Source organism: Xiphophorus hellerii, chromosome 12 (genome assembly GCF_003331165.1).
Source record: "Xiphophorus hellerii strain 12219 chromosome 12, Xiphophorus_hellerii-4.1, whole genome shotgun sequence".
Taxonomy (NCBI): domain Eukaryota; kingdom Metazoa; phylum Chordata; class Actinopteri; order Cyprinodontiformes; family Poeciliidae; genus Xiphophorus; species Xiphophorus hellerii.
In genome coordinates, this window is record NC_045683.1 from 11,520,254 (window position 1) to 11,542,061 (window position 21,808).

General features: G+C 39.8%; 1 protein-coding gene across 1 annotated transcript; it reads left to right on the plus strand.

Moving 5' to 3' along the window:
- The first annotated feature begins 156 nt into the window (after positions 1-156).
- On the plus strand, positions 157-20,774 carry lzts3b (leucine zipper, putative tumor suppressor family member 3b). The gene is made up of 8 exons (XM_032578146.1): positions 157-389; positions 6,439-7,401; positions 10,153-10,623; positions 10,714-10,884; positions 11,947-12,075; positions 12,967-13,158; positions 14,100-14,330; positions 15,892-20,774. The coding sequence occupies exons 2-8, from the start codon at positions 6,556-6,558 to the stop codon at positions 17,110-17,112; spliced, it is 3,261 nt and encodes a 1,086-aa protein (XP_032434037.1). The 5' UTR covers positions 157-389; positions 6,439-6,555; the 3' UTR covers positions 17,113-20,774.
- The last annotated feature ends 1,034 nt before the right edge of the window (positions 20,775-21,808 follow it).

The following is a 21,808-nucleotide window of genomic DNA, read 5'->3' on the forward strand; positions in this document are numbered from 1 at the left end:
CTTAGGAAATCTTTTCAGGAATGTCACGTCCGTCCATCCATCCATCCATCCATCCATCCATCCATCCATCCATCCAGGTGACCACTGGATGAACGCCAAAAGGGGGCGTTTGCATCGTGCCGCTGAAGGGGGCGGTGCCAGAGGTGGGTGTGTGCCTCTCAGCTGATGCGCGTAACCACCGACCGACTCCATCATCAGCATCCGACGCTGACAGCGGTCGAAGACAACCGAGCCGCGGTAGCAACGCAGAACCACTCAGAGCCCAGCCGAGCAGCACCGACGCCGTCTTGTGACAATACTGCTGATTCCAGGCTGCCATCTTACCGACCAGCCAGCTGCAGAAACAGTGAGTAGCCTTTTGATGACGGACCGCCGGGATGCTACAATCGGTAAATCAAAGCTGCTGCATGATACGTCGTCAATGTCAGAGACGCTGTGCATTTTGATGTAGATTGCTTGTGTTATTGTTTCCCTGTCTTCAGCGAGGGTCGGGAGGTTTTTGTGGGTTTATTTTTTTTCCCAGTCAGAGGCCTAGTCGGTAATTGTCAGGGAGTGCAGTGGATTCAGGGCTTGATGCGGATGCTGCTAAAGCCGCCCTTGCCGCCCAGGGATGCAGAGAAAAGGCAGAGCGAGGGAGTCGTGAGGGGAGGGGATGGAGGCAGAGCAGCACATACATAGCCAGTGTATTTTACTACTACTACTATTCATCCGAGTGGAAGTAAACCTCTAGTAAATGGGCTGAGAAGGGGAGGTGCATGGCATGACTGCATCTATCTATCTATCTATCTATCTATCTATCTATCTATCTATCTATCTATCTATCTATCTATCTATCTATCTATCTATCTAAATACTTTGCTAATTAGTTTATCTGATAGGGGTTTCAATTCCATTAATTTCAACATAAATATGGCATTTTTCCCATTTAGTCCATTTTGTTTACCTTTTTATGGCCAAATTAAATGCATCAGTATGGGAATAAATGTCGAAAGCATACATATCCCTGTTAATCTGGTGTTGTGCTGAAGACAATTTGAAAGCTAAATCATTTAAAAATATTTTTCTGCCTATGTCACATATATAATAATCTGAAAAAACAAGCATATTTTGGGGGATAAATATAAAAAGTAACAAAAACCAACAACAACAAAAAAACAGCTGACCATAAATGTGCACAGCCTTAAACTAATTCTTTGTGGAGTCTATTAGTATGTCATATCTTAATTTGGGAGTATTTGCCCACTCTGTTTGTGAAAGGTCTCATAATCTGTCGGAGTGTTAGGACATATCTTGTCCCCCTGCCTTCTTTAGTTGCCCACACAGGTTTGGTGTTGGATTTACTTACTCTAGGCCATTCCCAAGCTTTAAATTTCTTCTGGTGAAAGCATTCTTTTGCTGATTTAAATGTATGCTTTGACTCTCTGCAACTATAAAAAATAAAGGCCAAGTTCAATTTTAGATTTCTAGCAGGTGCCTACTTAGCATATCAAGGGATAATTTGATAAATTCCTCCAGAAATCACAGTTAAATCTGAAGAAGCATTATGATGCCACCACCATGTTTTACTATGGTTACGGTGTTTGTTTGATGTTCACAGCTGTTTTTGTGCCAAACGTAGCTTTTGAAATCGTTGCTCAAATGTGCAGGCTTGCTTTCATCTCACTAAAACACATTTTCATGCAAGATGTTTTGAGATTTTAAAGAGAAATTAATATTTTATTTGAAAAAAAGGCTTCTGTCTTGCAAACCTACCATAACCAACATCCTCCAAAAATTGTTGTTCTTTCAGTGTGATTCTTGTTGTTGTCTTCTTTCTGTTTTGTAGAAATGTCCAGTTTTTCTATTTCCAGTTATTCCATTTTGTATTTGTCCAATGCATGAGATACAAGTTCGGGTGTATTTTTGCTTAAAGCAAATGTTGCAAATTGGCCTTTTAGATGCTTCTGAACTTTAAAAAAATGTTTGAAGATATATTAATCTTTGTGTAGATAAACATAAATCTCTCATTATTCTGTCATTTAGCTGATATAAATATTTTTGGGAATCTTTACTGACCTAAAATAGCAAATGTTTCTGATTTAATATCAGACAGTGAGCAAAAGATGGTAACATGTCTTTTGATACAGTGTATGTAAATATCTGGTTTGAAATGTATATGATGGTATGGATTATTGTTTTCTATGCTTTTTCTGAATGATACTTTTATAAAATGAGATTGATTTGCTCATTTAAAACTTCTTCAAAAACTATGTCTAAAAGATGCAAAGCTGAATTTTATTTTAGGTTAGCCAGATCCATCATAATTAAAATCCAGTGTGAACACAAGTAGATTGAAAGGAATAACCTGAAAAAAAGTGTTTTCACACAGTTTTGGGTTAAGGGTGTGCATACGTATGTTTATTCTCCCATCCCCAACTTTTCTTTGGCATCATTCCTTTTATGTTACAGAAACCAGGCATTTTAACAAAATTAGAGATAAAATCCAGCTACCAAAACATACATTGATGTGGAAGCAGTATGGTCACCACCATGGTTCACAGAGAAAAGAGCTTCTGGAATAGAAAAACACCTTTCAGAGCAGAACAGGAGACACGTTTGACCAACATATAGTTGACCAATCTTTACACTGAATTACTGTTAATCTGTCAGAAAAAGCACACAAAGATGCACTGAGTGAATATTTTCCAACACAGTAATGATTCATCTGAAGATTTCTTTACTGTTGCATTCTTTCCTCTTATTTTGTTAAAAATATAAAGCCAGATAGGATAAATACTTCTATATAAGACCATAAATCATTAAATCAAAACAAGCAAATACTAGGAGACAACTTTCTTTAAAAATTATTTGGTTAAATTTAGAATTGTTTGTGAATATGATATGATAAAAGTAAAGAAGTATATAATTACTTTAAAAATATAAAATGTGTTTGAACCCCTGACTGTTCTACAATTATTCCACTCTGCAAATCATTCAAAACTGCCAAACGTATTATGAATCTCGTGCCCACAATGCATTTCTTCTCACCTGAAATGTAGCTGAGAAAAAGGCCTTTTTGTCATCAGGATGAACTGAGTTTTAAGAACTATGTTCCAATCAAATATTAAATTCGCCAATGTTCTACAAAAGGCTACGAAAAACATTTTTTGGCAACAGCAGATTTCCATTCTGTCTGGCTTACAATATGGATATAAGATCATCCCAATAACAGTAGAAACAATCAGCATGGAAGAGCTGCTGTAAAACTAACGCATTAGATTTGTTCAGCCACTTTAAAACAAACAGTTTATCCCAACATTGTTTCAAATATATTATTCCCAGGCTTATCTAACAATAACCTCAACAAAATCAAGCTTAGATCGAGGTGTTGAGTTTTATTCCTGTTTGGTCCTAAAGCAGTCCTACTCCAACAAGTGATTGACTCTAAAACTGAATTTGCACACAATGTTGGTGACAATGGAGGAAACCATCGCCATACTAGTATTGTTTTTAAAACTACAGTTGCAATAATGGGTTAGTTATAAGATTTCTGAATGACAACAACAGATATTAAGCTTCTGTAATACATAGCATATGAGGGAAAATTGAGTTGACAAAACTCACTGTGTTCATTACAGAGCTTCTGTTAAGTACGTTTCTTTCCGTTGTTCTTTTAGTGAAAAAACAACAATATTTGCTTTTCAGTTCAGTGAAACCATAGGATGGAAAATTTGAGTTGTGTTTTTATTCACATGGGCACAAAGGACTTTTTCAAATTTGTATTCCTTGACATCCTGGTAAACGTGTAAAAAGCATTAAAATAAAGTAATCCTTTAACTTAAATTGAAAAATGTAGAATAATCAAATCTGTAATTGAAGTACATTTATTCAGAGGGGAGAAATCCCATGTTAAAAAATGATAGTAAAAATGGGAAAAGTGCTGATGTGACAGAACTTAGTCTTTATAGATTACATTGTTGGATTAAGCAGGGAACTTTGCCAAATTGCTCCAGATCAGTGGTGTTCTAACCTAATGCTATAGTTGGAAAACTGTCAAGTTAAAAATATGCGTGAGAGAAAAAAATAACATAGAAAACAAATTTTACAAATTTTAAATGGCCTGCATCTATTTTGAAAGTGTTCTGGTATAAGCCACTAGTTTACCGGTATTTTAATTAGTTTGTGATGCTATGCATTCTCAAGCTTATTATTATTTATTAACATTGAATCTTTCACCCCCATAAATAAGTGTATTCAAATAAAATTATTGTTTCTATTGTTTATTGTTAAATTATAGTGCTGTGAAAAAGTAACTGTCTTATAAACCTATGTTTTTAGATTTAGTCACATGAATGTTTCCAATAACCTATTTTAAGGTCCTGCTGCAGCATTTTAATCAGATTTATGTATGGACTTTGACTAGACTACTTCAAAACCTTAATTTATCTTCCTTTTAAGCCATTCAGAGGCGGACTTGTCGGTGTGCCTTGGACCAAGTGTGCTTGAACTTAAAGTCATGACAGAACATCCTCAGGATTTTCTAACAGAGAGCAGAAGCAACTTTTACTAGCAGAATGATTTTTTTTTTTCAATCCTAAAGACCAGCTATTACAAGGTGCACACATTCCCAAAAAGTTCCACATTTATCTGTGGATGAATGTGAGACAGGCCTCTTTGTTCTTGTTGGTTAGCAGTGGTTTTGGCCTTGGATTTCTCCCATAGATGACATTTTTGCCTCGTCTCTCTTTCTTGTTGTTAAATCATGAACACTGACCTTAGCTGAAACAAGTGAGGCCTACAGTGCTTTAGATGTTATTTTTAGTCATTTGTGACCTGGATGAATTGTTGATGCCCTCTTTGAGTAATTCTGGTAGGCCGGTCTGACCTACTCCCATGTTTTCTCCGGTTGTGGATAAGTGGTCTTACTGTAGTTTGCTGAAGTCTCAAAGCCTTTGAAATTACTTTGTTGTCATTTTCTCAGAAAGATAGATGTCGGTTCTTTACATTGGGACAGGATCAATTGCTGTTAGAAAACATGTAGCCAATGGATGGGTAATATGAACTTAAAGTTTTATCATGATTGTAATGAAGGTCTTAATTTCTGGGATGAAAACACTTAAAAGGGCGTGTTGAATAAGAGACAGAGACAGATTGAAGTATTTTATTGTTTGATATTTTGTGATACTATTGTGATAACAATAAAAGTGATGATAAGAACAATTCAATCTGGAGAGACTCAGACGGAGATGAGAAGACAATTAGAAGAGTTTATTGACAAACAGAATTTAAAGTCTTTGGCGCTCGGGCCCCGGCTGGGGATAACGGTTATCGCAGCGTTAGCGATAGGCTTCAGATGAGCATCCCCGATGCTGTTAGGAACGTCATCCCCCGGGGCCCGGCACTGGTGGTGGAGGTTGAAGAAGGGTGCGGGCCTCAGGACCGGGCGAATGGAGGAGAAGGGGTGGTGGTGGGTTGAGCTCGGCTGGAGAGCGAAGGACACCATGGATGAAGGTCCTTATCAGCTGGGACTTGGTCGGTGATTGGACGTGACGTGGCTTGGTCCGGCGTTGATAGGTCGACGATTGTGGGCAGGTCGCTTCAATTAACGGGTCCCGGTGGGGATAAAAGAGTCTTCCAGTTTGAATTTGCGCCTAGGCTTCATTTTATTACTTAATTTTTTAGGGTGACTGTATGACTGCGACTGCATTGCACAGCAATCATAGCCCCACAAACACAGACACTACTCTTCAAAGACATACCCATTTCCAATATGCTTCGTTTGGGCACCAGTCACATAAAGAAGTGATTTATATCACTAACCTGCACACATTTAATTATATTTTCAAATGTAAAGATATATGTTGAACAAACTGGAAAAAAAATAGTAAAGAGAATAACAATCCCAACAATAAGGCCAGTTGTAAATATCACTTCATTGGAATTTATCATGACAACAATAAATTTAAAGTCTTATCATGACAAGAAATGCATCACAATAAATAATAAATCCTAAAAAATTTATTCTCACCTCCAGTTTAGCCTGTTTCCCGTTCTCAGATCCATTTAATTGATTTCTTGAGGTTTGGCAGTGGCCCGGATGTGGGAAGTTAAATTAAAGCAAAAAAAAAAACAAAAACTTTTTCCCAGCACTTTATGCTCCAGCAAAGCAAGAGGTTTTGATCTGAAGTCTTTTAACACATCTTAACCACAGGTACCTGTGTGTTATTGGAAATTCTCTCTATTTGCCCCTCCCATACGCAAATAATCGGTTTCATAATTTTCAACCTTTTTTTTCCGGTCAGACTAATCTTTGTGACCCTTTTGGTTTGTCATGGTGGTGGGAGGACCACGATGCCCCTGTTTGTGGGCAGGAATCTAATTTGCCTCTAATATTGTATAACTAGTCATTATGCAATTATTATATTGTATAACTGCTTTCGTTTTTCTGTGTTCCTCTAGTGTGTGTGCCCCCACTACCTGCATTAGGTTGTGATGACCCACACTACTTCCAAATGTATCTGTGACCCTCCCCAATCCTGACTCCTAACCTCTAATCCCTGACCTTTGACCTTCACTATGGGCAGTGTTGGCAGTGGGGTGGCAGGAGAGCAGGAGTTTGCCATGAAGTCCGTGGGCACGAGGACCACCCTGCCCCGAGCCCCTCCTCTCTCTCGCCGTTGCCCTGCAGACCGCAGCTGCAGCGCCGAGCGGCTGCCTCGCCCCCCGGCGACTATTTCGGACGGGACGGCGTCAAGTGATGAGCGAGGCAGTGTTAGTATCGGGACTGGGACCTGCACCGGGACTGACAGGCCAACAGAGACAATCTCCTCAACCCACACTGAATGTACCATGACCGCCCCCTCCAACAACAACCAACTGGACTGTGGGAACGTAGCTGTCAGGAGGGAGAGGGAGTGGGACAGGGAGAGGCAGCGCGAGAGGGGCAGGGACCGGGACCGGGACAGAGACTGGGACCGGGAGCGGCTCGAGAGGGAGCGCGAGAGGGAGAGAAACCGGGAGAGGGAGCGGGAGCGGGTGGAGAGGGAGAGGCTGGAGCGCGAGAGGGAGCGCGAGAGGGAGAGGGCCCGGGAAAGGGAGAGAGAGAGAATAGAGAGGGAGAAGATAGAGAGGGAGAGGGAGCGAGAGAGGGAGAGAGAAAGGGACCGCGAAAGAGAGAGGCTGGAGAACGAGCGGATGGAGAGAGAGAGGGAGAGGGAGATGCAGATGCAGGCGGCCGGTCTGGATGTTTGTGGAAACATTGTGGGTCGAGGAGTCAGCGAGAAGACCAGTGTGGGCATGAACCACCACCAGCACAGAGGGATGGTTGCAACTAGAAGCGACAATGAAAACAATCCAGTCGGCCACAACCCACCAAACCACAACCCGCCCAAGATCATGGCCGTGTCAGGAAAACTGGAGCAGGTAGTTTGACATTTTGGACTCAGTTTCATCATAAAGAAATCACAATAAACTACATCAATGTGCATAAATAAATAACTCTTTATCTTTTAAATAGAAACTGTTCAAAGTATTATTTACTTCCATAGAGCGAGCTTTATCATATATTTAAGGAATTTGTGTAGTTTTCAAAACTGAGACTTGCTTAAGGTAAAAAAAATTAAAAAAAAGTTTGAATAAAATGGAAAGATCAATATATCCAATAACCAATAATTAACTTATTAGTGGCTTATTAAAGTAAAAATAGACAAATTGCAAAAGATAAATATGAATAAAGATACTAACACTAACCTGATCTTACAAGCTAAAAGATTCTCACAACATCCATTGAAATAGTTAAAAATCAAACTTTTATTAAAGGATTAAATGTCAAGAAGGAATTTAAAGAAAAAGGCTTGTGCCATTAATTTAAATTAAATTTTGAATTTTCCTACTTAATTTTAATCAGAGAGGGGGAAACTCCCACCACCATAACTGCCACTATAGGAATAACTGAGCAACTTATTTTGTGTTTCAAGTTGGAACAAGACACCAACTTGTATCTTGTTCATCCTCCGTCCACAGTCCTGTTCGCTCGGCTCAGTTAACAAGAAAAACAGCCCCTGTTTTCTGATTGCATCAAAAGTCAAACTGGGTGTCCTGCTCGTTACTCACTTTACATTCTAATCAACGGATCTATCTTTTTTTTTTTTTAAAGAAATTTGCTACGGGATGTGGACACATGTTTGAGGAGTGGAGGAAAAACTGAAAAACAACAAAATATTCACAGAGAAATAAGACAAGTATTATGTAATCATAAATATTTATTCCAAATAAATCTGAAGAGGTGATTAGTCTTCCCTCTGTTTCAGTCGTCTGATTCTTGTTTTACTCTGAGTCCTTAGACTGAAGGAAAAGGCAAAACGTTGACTGAGCAATCACAGGCAGATTTTGGAAATGTCAGGAATACATCAGGTTCAAACGGGGGAAAATGGGTTTAATATTTTTTCAACCCCATTTTTAAAGTTGAGAGAAATCAACATCTAAATGCTTCCTCATCTTGTTCATGTCTGTTCCTGGGAACATGCTTCATAGAACAATGGCAGAAATTTCTAATTTATTCTGAAAAGAACCACTGTAGCTTTATAACCCGGTTTAAAAGTATTTCACCTTGATTTGACCAGCAAATGCTGAAGAAAATAAGTCCTTAGAACAGCCAGAAGACAACGGAAAAACATGAAAATACACAACTTACTATTATTTTTTGTATCCCGTGACAAACCCTAATTAAAGCTATTTTATAGACTTTCTCTATTGTGTAAAAGATCAATAATATTATTGTAAAAGTTAAAAAAAAAAAATTTTTATATACTTATGCTAGGCAGTTATTGCTTACACTTATGTGGAAAATTTAAGATATAATACACTAAGCAAGCATAGATAATAATATCAGCAAAGATAACTTTAAACTGATTCTTTGTTGGAATAATTACTAATAATGGCATCAATGCACATTCTTTAACTTTATGACACCACTTATTAGAGTTATAGACATAACACCAAAACTCTAATGTTCTGTGCAGAAGTTTACATGCACTCATCACGGGCATGGATGTCATATTAATCTTGGGTTTTTGCAGCCATCAAGAAGCTTCCAACATAATTTTGGTTGGATATGTGACAGCTGCTTTTGGTACAATTGGCAGAATTGGCTGATTTCCTGTCACATAATCTACAAGTTTTCATTAACGTTCAGGTCAGGGTGTTGGGGCGACCTTTCTGGAATCTTGATGTAAATCTTTCTAAACCACTTTGGTGTGTTTGAGATCATTGTTGTGTTAAAACGTCCAAATTTCTCCTATTCGACTCAAACTGTCACCCTCAGGTGAAGCTGAATGAGTCATAATGTTCCTGAACAACCCAGGAACCAACAAGGCTCAAGCCTAAGGGTAAACAATGTAGTAAGATTTACATCACTATTGCTTAAAACATTGACTAAAGAGGAACCTGCTTCAAAATCAACACCTTTGGATGCAATGATGAGAAGAACTGTTGACCATGGTGGTGGCAGTATCATACTAAGGGTCGGTTTCCCTGGCAGTAGTACTGTGGATTGCACATATGATATAGATAAATGAAGAGGTAGGACTACTGTAACTATAAATTCCTTAACTTGTCCGCATATTAAAAGCTAGTTGGTTGAAAGCTGGATGCAGTTCATTGTTCCCAAAATGATCCAAAACACAGATCAAAACTGGTCCAGAAATTAATAAAATATTAAGTGAAAACTCTCTGACTCTGTTTAAAAGCTGGATCTGAGCAACAAAATCAATTACAAAGAGCCCTTCTGGTTCTGTGAAGAAGAGTGCCAGAATTTTCCATCAGCAACAAAAACGGTGTGGATTTCCCGCAACCCACTAAGCAGCATTTAACCAAAACTTAACAGGGATGTGTGTATCTATCTGAGCATTCATGTAGGATTTCATGGACTGAATTGTGTTGATTAGAGAAAATCCACAAAAACTTCCACCTGTGCACTTGATTCTTGTTTTTACAATTAATTGACTGGCCCTGATATTTCATGAAAAATCCCAAATCAATATGACATTCATGCTGATGATGATGGGTGTATCTAAACTGTTGTAAACAATTTTACACACATTGCATAATTTAGCAGTGAAATGACTCTAGTATTTATCTATTTCATTTTGAATCCTTCCTCCTTCTACTCCGCAGGCGATGCAGAGCACCTCCGGCCTCGTCCGTCCCTCCGCCTTCAAGCCGGTGGTTCCCAAAAGCTTTCACTCCATGCAGAACCTGGTGGGCCAGGCGGGAGGGGCCGGGGGCGAGGGAAAGACTGACGCCAGGGGCGAGGGGTTCAGTGAGGGCAGAGTAGGCAGGAGAGGCAGAGACGCAGTGGGAGGGGATGGAGGGGTAGTGCCAGAGGCCCTGCTGCTGGACCAAGACAGTCCAGTTAGGGTCAGCAGGAGTGATGGAGGGGGAAATGGTACTGAAGTGGTTCAGGGAGGGATGTCAGATTCAGGGAGAAACTCCCTGACTAGTCTGCCCACCTACACAGGCTCGGGGTCTGGCTGTGGGCCCCCAGCGGTTTTAGGGCCCCTAAGTGCTTCTACCAGCCACATTAACAGGTTGGGCATGGCGGGGGCAGCTGCAGGTCTGGACAAACTGGACAAACCTGGCTACCAGGTAAGGCTGTCCTCTGATTTTTTTTGATGCTCAATTCTCCCTGCATAATATATTGTTGAAGCGTCACCGTCATGTTGTGGTTCTGTCCAGCAGAACGGGCTGAGCGCCTCAGACAGCGGTCGGTCCTCCTCGGGGAAGAGCTCCTCGTCCTATCAGAGGCTGAGCCACCTGAGTGACGCTCCAGCACCTCTGCGACCCTCCCCCTCGTCTGATGACATCATCCAGGACCTCGAGGACCGACTGTGGGAGAAAGAGCAAGAGGTGAGAGGACGTTTAGAAATGCCCTGCTTGGTATTTATTCCAAAATTTCTACAATTTACAACACAGGATGTGTTACTATATGCAATATTATCAAATCTAAGAAAATTCCTCTGAAAATGATCTTTAAATTTATGAACAAAGACCACTTTTAAAGTTTTCAAAGAAATATGTAATATTGGAGGCAAAATTCAAAGAGGAAAGAGTTGACCCAAGCTCTCTTTACAGGACCCTAAATATGATTTGATTTCTAAGAATGTCAGAAATTAAAATCTGCTTATGTTGTTTTTACAAAATTATGTTTTTTACATGTTTGTTAAAACTGTCATCATGTTGTGTCAGTGAAAGACAAATAATCTGTGAAAACATTAAGCTCCACACTTCCTCGCTGTATTTCTGCAGAAATGCACCATTCCTGGTCAGAAACAACCAATCAGAGTCAGGAGGAAGGTCTTAGCACAGTCAATCAATCTTGTGTATGTGCACAAACACTTGCATGTATGTGAAACAACTTGCTGTCACCGAAAAACTGTTTTTCCACAGCTAGTGCTAACGATGCTAATTAGCCTGAGTATTCATGACAGGCTCTGCTGTCGAGAAGAAGGTGTAGTGTAGCAGAGAGCAAGAGGGTGAGTGTGAGCAGCGCATACACAAGCATGACTGACAATGCTGAAACCCTCCTCCTGCCTCTGATTGGTTGTTTCTGACTAATTTGTGTATTTCTGCAGTTAGCACTGGGAGAAAGTAGACGAGCTCGATTTTTTTCACAGATCTGTCTCACATTATACTGTCACAACATAGTAACAGATTCAACAAATATGTAAAAAAACACAACTTTTTTTAAGTTGCATGCTACAGCTTTAAGATTATTTGTTTTATTTCTATCATAACCCGGCATATTAATTAAAAGTCTTACTGAGAACTGTATAGCTAAGAGTTGGCTAACTGTGAGAAAAAACCAGGATGATAACAGATTCCTATAACTTAATTGTTATCAGAGGTGTTGCTCTTCTTCTGTATATATTTAGTTGTCAGGCCCAATCTGTCTCCATCTCTATCCTCCAGGTACAGCACATGCGCAGAAACCTGGACCAGAGTGAGGCGGCCATCATTCAGGTGTTTGAGGAGAAGCAGCGTGTTTGGGAGCGACAGATGGACGAGCTGAGACAGAACTATGCTTCACGTCTGCAGCAGGTAACCTGAGTTATATAAAACAGCTTCCTGCGGTAACCTGTGCTGCCACCACCACCACCTCTCTCAGTGTTGACAGTACGTTAGGGTGATGTTAAATGTTTGTTTTCTTCCATATAACGTTTTGCATACGAACCAAAAGTTCAATTTTGGTCCCATCTGAACAGTTCACCTTCTTTCACATTTGCTTTGTTCCCTGAATTGTTTCTAATAAACTGCAGACGGGACATCTAATGGCTTCCTTTCAACAATAACAATCTTTCCATCAGTCTTTCATAAAAGGCAGATATGTGGAGGGCACAGATGTTACGTCAACAGATTCTCGCACCTGAGTTGTGGATTGCTGCTGCTCCTCCGAAGTTCTTGTGGGCCTTTTGGCTGCTTTTCTCAATTAAAGCTTTCAAAATCTGCTTTATTGGTCAAGATTGTATGCACAAATAAGAAATATGACTTGAATTTTTAAGCTCTCGCACCCTACATTTATAAAGTATAAATATACAAACTTTAGAGGAAATAAAATAGGGATAAAAGAAAAACCTATAAATGCATTTTTTTATATTAAGAAAAGGAAAAAAATATTATTTCCTTGCTTGGTGGGTCAGATTATATAACCAGGTCTCTGTGGGTTTCCATTTGTTCCACACTCTTTTAATTTTTAGTGGACAGATTGAGCAGTACTGTGATCTAGCTATAAATGCAGGTCACACTTTTGTTAATTTTATATGCAAAACATTCAAGACAGCCTTTTCCTGCCACTTCACAACTATGCACTGCTTTATCTTTCGAATAAACCACAGCAAAGCTTGTAGTTGTAAAACAACAAAATGTCAAAACGTTTACACGGTGTGAATATATTTTACAAGCTGTAAATAATACATTTACGTTCTCCTGTAGGTTACCCGCCGAGCTCAGCGTTCCCAGACCGCTCTGCAGGCCCAGATCACTCGTCTGTCTCAGGACAAGAGGAGGCTCCAGGAGGAGATGGCGGCCCTGTTGGCTCAGAGAGAGGAACTGGAGAGAAAGTGCCTGGACTACAGGAAAGAACAGGCTGACATCCTGCCGCGTTTGGAGGAGACCAAGTGGGAGGTGAGACATGAGATGTTCCACTTGACTAGTTTGGTAAAATGACTGCAGCCCTTCATGTAGGTAGGATTTAAAGGTGAGACATTGTGCAGCTTCATACATTTGGTTTGATAATCAAGCAAAGCAGTGAACCGAAATCCTACTTATCCTAAAAAGAAACTTCTAAAATAGTTTAAATAATATGAAAGCTCTGCTGGATAAATTGATTGTTGAGAAATTTCAGGTAGAATATCGCTACCTGATTCCATCATGTAACCAGTTTAATTGCATTTAAAATTGAAAAAGTTGTTTAAATGTTTATCAATTTAACACCTAGTGGCTAAAATTAAGATTGAAGTTCAAAATGAACATGAAATCATGATTTAAAAGCTATAAGATACTTTTTTATATTCTGCCTTAGCCTGAAACAAAATAGTATACAGAAGCTATTTATAGCATTCTTTTCTGAATAACATATCAAATAAGAGTCAGTGTCCCTGTTTTCTCCTTCCTTTCATTCAAGCATGTAGAATCGTTATTATATACGTGACTCAGGATCTTCATAAACTTGTCCTTCTGAATGAAAGTGCAGGACAATCCTAATTTTTAAAAGAAAAAGTTGATCAAAACTCACCTCTTTTGCAGCAGTTCCATTCTGACAAATACACTAGATGTATATAGCTTACTAAGTCACAGATCTTTAGCTGTACATTAGAGAAATTACTCAAAAAATGCATCAAAACCAAGTCATTATGAGAGGAAAACAGCTTTATTGTGAAGAAATACTTGAACAGAGTTGTGTCCATATTTTGGTACATAATTCTTCTAAATGACCTTCTGACAACCCATTTTCAGCATACCATGCAGTAAATGTTTTAAAGCGTTTTTTTACGTCTTCTCTACGGTTGCCAATAACAGTAGATGAAGCTAAACTATATACAACTCACGCATTGTTCCTGTGGCAGGTTTGTCAGAAAGCAGGTGAGATTTCCCTGCTGAAGCAGCAGCTCAGAGAAAGTCAGGCTGAAGTGACCCAGCGGGCCGGAGAGATGGTGGCCCTGAGGGGCCAGCTGAAGGAGCTCAACGCCCAGCTGAGGGAGCGGGAGGAGGTCATGCTGGGTCTGAAGGACTCCTACAGCACAAAGTGTCTGGAACTGGAGAAGTGTGAAGGCGAGCTGAGGAGGACACTGTCTGAGGTGGGTTTTTAAAGCGAACTGCACTGTTGTATTAAGAAAAAAAATCACGTACTTTATCAGTCCATCAATGTTGTTCGTACAAAACGTGGTATAAATTGACCTTAAAACATAGAAAATAAGTTCCATTTTTAATTAAAATGTTCCATTCTCACTAATTGGGTTACAAATTAAAAGCATACATATAATTCTGTTTTGACAAATATTTATTATTTTTTCCGTTAATGCAAATCAATGAAATGTCAAAGGTTAGGAGTTTGTTGGTAGAAAATCAGTATAATTGAGAAAATGTTTGTGCAATTTTTTTCAGTAGTTTTACACAGAGTGACCCTATTTATGAAATATACATGAAAATGACTGCAAACTATATCCACCATGGCGGGGGTTTTGGAAGTGGTCCCCGACCTTGGTCTTTGGGGATGTCATGTCTGAAATCATGGCACGTAATTAAAGCATCAGAGTTAAGTGTGTTGAAGCAATGAATGTTGTAGGATCACTTCCCAAGAATCAGGGTTGGGAATCCCTGCTGTAAGCCATGGGCTCAGTGTTGTTTCTTCCAAGCACCTCCCGTTTTGGTGCCCCACTCCATTCAAGAAATCAAAGAATGTAGCTCTGTTAGTGAAGGCAGACATGTGTCACCCGTTTGATTGACACAATCAAACAGTTATACCTCCTACAAACAAATGGAAATCCAGTAAATCCACCAAAAGATGGACTGGAGTAAAAACGCTGCGATGCACACTCACCTAAATTGCTTCCTCTGTCAGTGCACCCGTTCACCACTAGGGGGCGTCAACTCCTTACTGTAAATTCAGTACAAAACTCATTCAGGACTTGACTGGCAAATTTTTTATTTCGTGTTGGTGCCTTCAACATCTGATGGCATCCTGGAAAACTTCACATATTGCCAATATATCAAAACTTCATCGGTCATATAAGCATGTTAAAAAGTCACGCATTTAAATTAATTTCCTCCAAAAACAAGAGAAAAGGCTCATAAAATTCAGGAATATGTAAAAATATTTTTATCATTGTGATGATTAGTTTTTTACCTGCTCTCTTAACCTTTCAGTATTCTCAGACTCTAGTAAAAATTTGTTGACAGACTTGGGTTTGTGAAAAGTGTTGATTAAACAAATCACAAGCTAATTTAAAATACTAATTTCGGTTCAAACTCTAGCCAGAGCTACAACAGGATGGTTCATTGTAAATTATATCCATCAGTTAGAGTAGTCTAGTCAAAGTCCAGGCCAAAATTTAAGGTATAATGTAAGAAAGAGATAGAAAATTCATGTTTTTAGTCTTTATCCATCTTGTCTGGCTGAGTCTGGGATAGTTTTGCAAAAAAAAAAAAAAAGAGTAAATTTTTTTTTAACTGTGCATAACCGGTAGAGACATTCCTCATAGGACTTACAGCTGTAAATGCAGCAAAAGGTGGATTAACTAAGTAATGATTCAGAAGGATGACGAAAAGTACACCACACCTTTTGTTTATAACTATAAACTAAATCTAAAATTTACAATGCTCTGTTTACATAAGAGTTTGCATTTCTTTTTCCCCCAGGTGTCCATCCTGAGAGAGAAGCTGGGTGTGTTTGAGGCAGAGGTGCTAAGTTTAAAGCGTGCTCTGAGTGAAGCGAGCAGAGGAGCAGAAGTGATTGTGAGCCCGAACTTAGCTGCAGCAGGGCTGCTGCCACCGTGGGGAGCAGTCCACTGCCCTCGAAACCCAACTGAGCCCTCCACCAGCTCGCTCACCCCCACATCCGACACCCTGCTCAGCCTGCAGAGCGATGAAGCTAAAGCCCAAAGGCAGGAAGCTCAGAGACAGGAGAGGCAGCAGCGTGAAGAAGCTCAGTGGCGCGATGTGCAGCACCGACAAGATACCCATATGCAACAGGACATCCAAATGGGTCAGAACCCGCAGATCAGACCGGAGGCCCAGCTCCGCCAGGAAGCCCAGCTCCGGCAGGAGGCTCACCTTCGCCATGAGGCCCAAATCCGCCAAGAAGCACAGCTGCGTCAGGAGGCCCAGCTCCGCCATGAGGCTCAAATGCGCCAAGAGGCCCAGCTCCGTCACGACTCCCAACTCTGCCAGGACATGCAGCTGCGTCAGGAAGCCCATCAGCCACAGCGGGCGCAGGAGGGTCACTGGGATGAGGCTGGGGAGCTGCGCAGGCAGCTTGAGCAGCTCCAGGGTGTACTGCGCTTGGAGCGGCAGCAGCGGGAACGACAAGCCCTCAACTTTGACCAGGAACGGCACACCTGGCAGGACGAGAAGGAACGGGTTTTGAAGTATCAGGCACAACTGCAGCTCAGCTATGTGGAAACGCTACAGAAAAACCAAGCTTTGGAAAAGCGGATGAGCCAGTTGGGAACCAAACAAACCACGGTCTCCACCACTACTGTTACCACTACCACCACCACTTCCCCAACCTCCTCTAACTCTCCACCTCCAGCCATGTCACCATTGTCTCCTCAGCAACTCCCTTCCTTCTCTGGTCCTTCTTCCCTTTCTGGTCCTTCTTCTCTCTCTGGTCCTTCTTCTCTTTCTGGTCCCCCTTCTCACTCTGGACCTCCATTTCTCTCTGGTCCACCTTCCCTTTCTGGTCCTCCTTCCCTCTCTGGTCCGCCTTCCATCTCTGTTCCTCCTTCCCTCTCTGGACCCATCGCCCTCACTCTCTCTCCTCCCTGTGAAGACCAAAAGGGCCCCCCGTCACTCCACCAGCTCGCTCCTCCATGGGCCGGACCGTCGCGCCTGGAGAGGATAGAGTCTACAGAGATATAGACACAGATTCATGATGCTAATGCTCATTTTTTCTACACTCACAGTGGTGAGGCCTCTTACACAAAACCCATTTCAACATACAGTAGAAAACAAGGTCTAAAACAATCACTTTTTTCAAAGCAACAAACTTATCAGGAACAAACATCATATCAACAGGAAACTGAACTACATTCTGCATTATCGCTGAATTTTTAACCTCCTAAGGGGCCTTTCTGTCTCTCTTAGTGTTGCACACGGATACATCTTACATTATCAGAAATGTGTGCCATATGGTTGGATGGCAAAAAAATAGAAAACCATGAAAAAAAATTTAAATTACAGACCTAATACATGCATCATTTAATTCCCACGCCAGAAAAGGAACAAGACAATCAGGGATATTGTCGGAAATGATTAACAAGAATATATTGTGCTGTTTATTCATTGTAAGTCTATGTCACTGGTTATGTAAAAGTAGAATTAGTGGTCAGAGTGTGTGACGTCAACTTACATTTTGGCCAGAGAGCGCCTTACCCCATTCTTCCCAGCAAGTGTAAGAGAGCAAATTAGTGCTGGGAACTGAAAAAAAGAAGAAGAAAAAAGATAGAGAGCGTGGTTATTTATTTTCAGTGCTTTAACTGTAATATCAGCACACCAGCTGCGCAAGACTATTATACGGGGCTGGACTGTCTTCTTTTTTAATCTCAGCAGATGTTGACCTCTGAAGTCTCACACACATACAGAAACATACACTGCACAGGGTCCAATACATGGCCCATTTAAACACTAAGACCAAGAGAATTTATATTTTCTACAAATTGAATTTAAATACGATTGCTTAGCAGATAATCAGCCCAAAACTGAGTATAGATGACATTTTTAAGCATAAGAGAACTACATCAGCTCTCACTTTAGATTCTCTGCAGTGACGAAAAATGAAGGTTATGTTTCCAGCTGAACTCCTTCATTGAACTGCAAGAACGTGAATGTACGCACACAGTTTGAATTTGAATACTATTATGATAATTGTGTCTCTGTGCATTCACTGCCAAGAAACCAGCCAGTCAGTCAGGCAGGCAGTCGGTACCCCCAAAGGGAAAATTTTTTATAGAATGTATGATATACTTGCAGAAAGATATACCTATTATAGTTATAGATTGTAAATGTGCGCGTGTAAGGAGGTATGAAAGAGAGTGTGTGCATGTGTGTATACATATGAAAAGCTTCAGCTTATGAGATTGAAGATAGAGGGACTAGTGGCAATACAAACTAAGAAATATGAAGGGAAAAGATGCGATGCATATTTAAAAATATTGAGACAAGTAAAATGGAAATAAAAACACATTGAAATGCTTTGCAAATCTCTTACAAGTGGATAAAATGAGCTGTCTTGTGATCTCCCGGAATGGCACTGAGACGGGGGGCGTCTGGGTTTCCCTACTGGGTCTGTAATAGCTGCAATAAGTGGAACAACACCAATGGTTGGACGATAAACCCATATTTCATTCACTATAAGACATAGAACACATATTAAATGTGAAAACTAATATATTGCACCATTTGTTCAAGACTGCTTAATAATAATCAATACAAAAAAAGAAAGTATAGGAGACTAGTTGCTGAAGTTTTTGGAGGACAGTGCTTTCCCATTCTTGTCCGATACAGCATAGTTGTTCAATAGTCCTGGGTCGCCACGCAGGCAAATTCAGCCCCTGTTGAGAACATATGCTGCTCTGAAACCTGTGTATACTCACTTTATTCGTTGCTGCAGCTTTGCAACAAATCTGTCTTGAGATGATTTGAGGTTCGTTCCCCTCATGCAGGAAGCAGCCATAAAAAGATGGGTACACTGTGGTCATAAAGGGATGAACATGGTCAGGAACAATATTCAGGTAGGCGGTGTTTAAACAATCTCTAGTTGAATCTAAGGGGCCTGTAATGAGAAAAAACATATGTAATTTTATTTAAATTTACTTCTGAGAGACTCAACATTAAAACCACACTGCTGCAAATGGCAGTCAAGAGTTTCTTATCTGGAAGGTAGACTATCCAAGATGCTGGTCAGTCTGTGGTTCAAGCAGGGGACTTTAAGTGCCCTAGCATCTTGTTCATGAGAGAGGATAGGATAGAGCAGGAGATAAATAGACATGAACTTCAGCTACAGTCATGCAGGCACTTCTTCCATCTGCTGCTGTGAAGTAGGCTGAACTCAATTGGTGCGTCTATGTACTCTTCCCTTTCTATCATCACAAGATATGGGTTAGGACAGAAAAAACAAGATCTTGAGTAAAAATTGCCAAAATGGGCTTCTTCTCTAGTCTCACCTTAAGTTGTAGAGTGAAGAGCTCATACTACAGCAGCTGCTCTTCAACACGGAGAGAAGCCAATTGAAATGGTTTGGGAATCTTCTCAAGGTGCTTATAAGGAGCATCCCTATGAAGGCTTTCATGGTACGCTCATTTGGGTGAAGACTCTTATGATGGCCGAGCATTGGCTTGAGGAACTATATATGTTTTCCTTCTGGGAAAGCCTTGGGATCCACCTGAATGAGCTGGAGAGTTTTGCTGGAAAGAAGATGTCTGCATGTCCAACTGTTACCCCAATGGCCCAATATCAGATAAAAGGAAGAGAATGGAGGGATGGAAACTGTGGTACATTATCTTAGTTTGCACATTTGGTATGTTTACTATATTATCTTCCAGTGTAGAGCAGGGGTCTCCAACTTTATTCCTCAAGGGCCAGTGTCCTGCAATTTTTAGATTTGCTTCAACACACCTGGCTCCAATATGAGCTCATTAACATAGATCGGTAGAGCTAGACTGAATGATAGTGACACAATTTCACAATTTAATTCAAGTGTGTAGGACAAGGGACACATCTAAAAGTTACAAGACTCTGGTCCTTGAGGAGTGCAGTTTGAGACACTCAAAGAAGATTTAGAAGATTTGCTAACCATTGCATTGCGCTTTTATTTACATTTAACACAATGTTACAGCTTTTTAAAGTTTTGGTTGTATAAATAAAAAGTAGATAAAAGCTTGTGAGACTAAAATTTTACATCGAGGGTGTGTGCATATCTAGAAAACTCTTACTTTCTTCTGTATAATTTGCATAGACAAAAGCAGAGAAGGAGGAAGTTTTAAAAAATATCTAAAAAGTGGAAAGTTTGCCTTTTTAAAGGAGAGCATTCAGGCTAACTGCACTATGTAGTGTCCTACACATGAGTTATGATGTACAGTAGAGTCAGATGTGAATATCACGGCTTTTATAACTGTTGTTTATGCCAGCATTAAAAAAAATGTTGCTCAAGAATATTAACTTATCTCTAAGGTATTACATAGTATTATCATCTTTATTACTGTTATTATATTATGGTGAATTAAAGGATGAAAAAATACGTGCCATTTTAGCTTTCCTTTCTGTGTTATTTTTTACTGTGTAGCTAGCCAATTGGCTGCCCATAATGGTGCAATCATAGCAAACTTGTCCAAAAAAATAAAAAATAACAATGTTCCTTTTGTTGTAGGTGATGTAGTTACAGTATTGCATTGTTTAGAGAGAAAAATGCTTCTTGTTTCAAATTTTTATTGTTTGCATTTATGTTAGTAGTACTGCTCTGGCTTGATTAAAACCATTCATTTGTTAACATTCAGCAGAACTAATAAAGATATGTGAAATATTCAGCTGCTTTTGTCCATGAGTAAGTCCTTTTATTGCTCTAGAAAACACTAGATTAAATTCTGGAAGGAAAAATGTTGACGGAGGGCAACATTTACTGTCAAAAGTCACATGTGTCTTTTATACTTTGGACTTGTTTGGAGCCAGATTGTCTCTTAGCCTTAATAATTTCTTGTGACCTATTAGAAGTAAGAAGAAAAATCCTCAACATGGTTTCTTAGATATTAATCTCATTAAAGACAATAAATTGAATGATCTGAGATAATAAACAGCACTTCTGCTTTCCATCTGAATCTCAATTATTTTAGGGCCAAGTTGGCATTCAGTTTTAGCTGTAACATACAGTGGAGGTAAAAATTTTAAATGGTTTTATTGTCTTGTATGGCAGAATGAATTCTCTATTAAATCAGTCTTGACAAGAAGATATAAATAAATATGGAGTAGTATTATCACCATAGGTCCAAACAAAGACCAGAATAAATTTCCATGTATGCAGTAGTTATTTAACTGAGTGTATCTCCTCTCATCTCCACAGACCCCACACATCCTGGACACTAGTTGTGTGGATTTTTATATTCAGGTCACGGAACAGAGGGCTATTTGCAAAAAGCAGCCGCCAAGATAGTTTCTTTCCCCAGACTGTCTGCCTGATCAACACTTAACAGTCGACAGAGTCGATACCTTGCATATTTGCACTAATTCAACCTTGTCTGCCTATGTGAAAAAAAACACTCTATGTATACATAATAACAAGAAAGAAATACAATTGTTTTTTATTTTGTCCTTTTCATATATTTATATTTTTAAAAATTATATCAAGGTCAAACAAGTCAAATTCCTTGGTTGTGTGCACAAACTTGCTGAATAAAGCGGACTGAAAATCTTTGCAGTAAGTCGCTCCTCAAATCAGTCAGTATTAGAAAATACTGGCTGGTTTATTATTGGTCAGTGTTTTTAGAAATGACAATTAGCTATCTGAAAACAACAGCAGTTTTAGAACTAACAGCCATAAAACATTAGTGTTAACTGGAAGGACGTA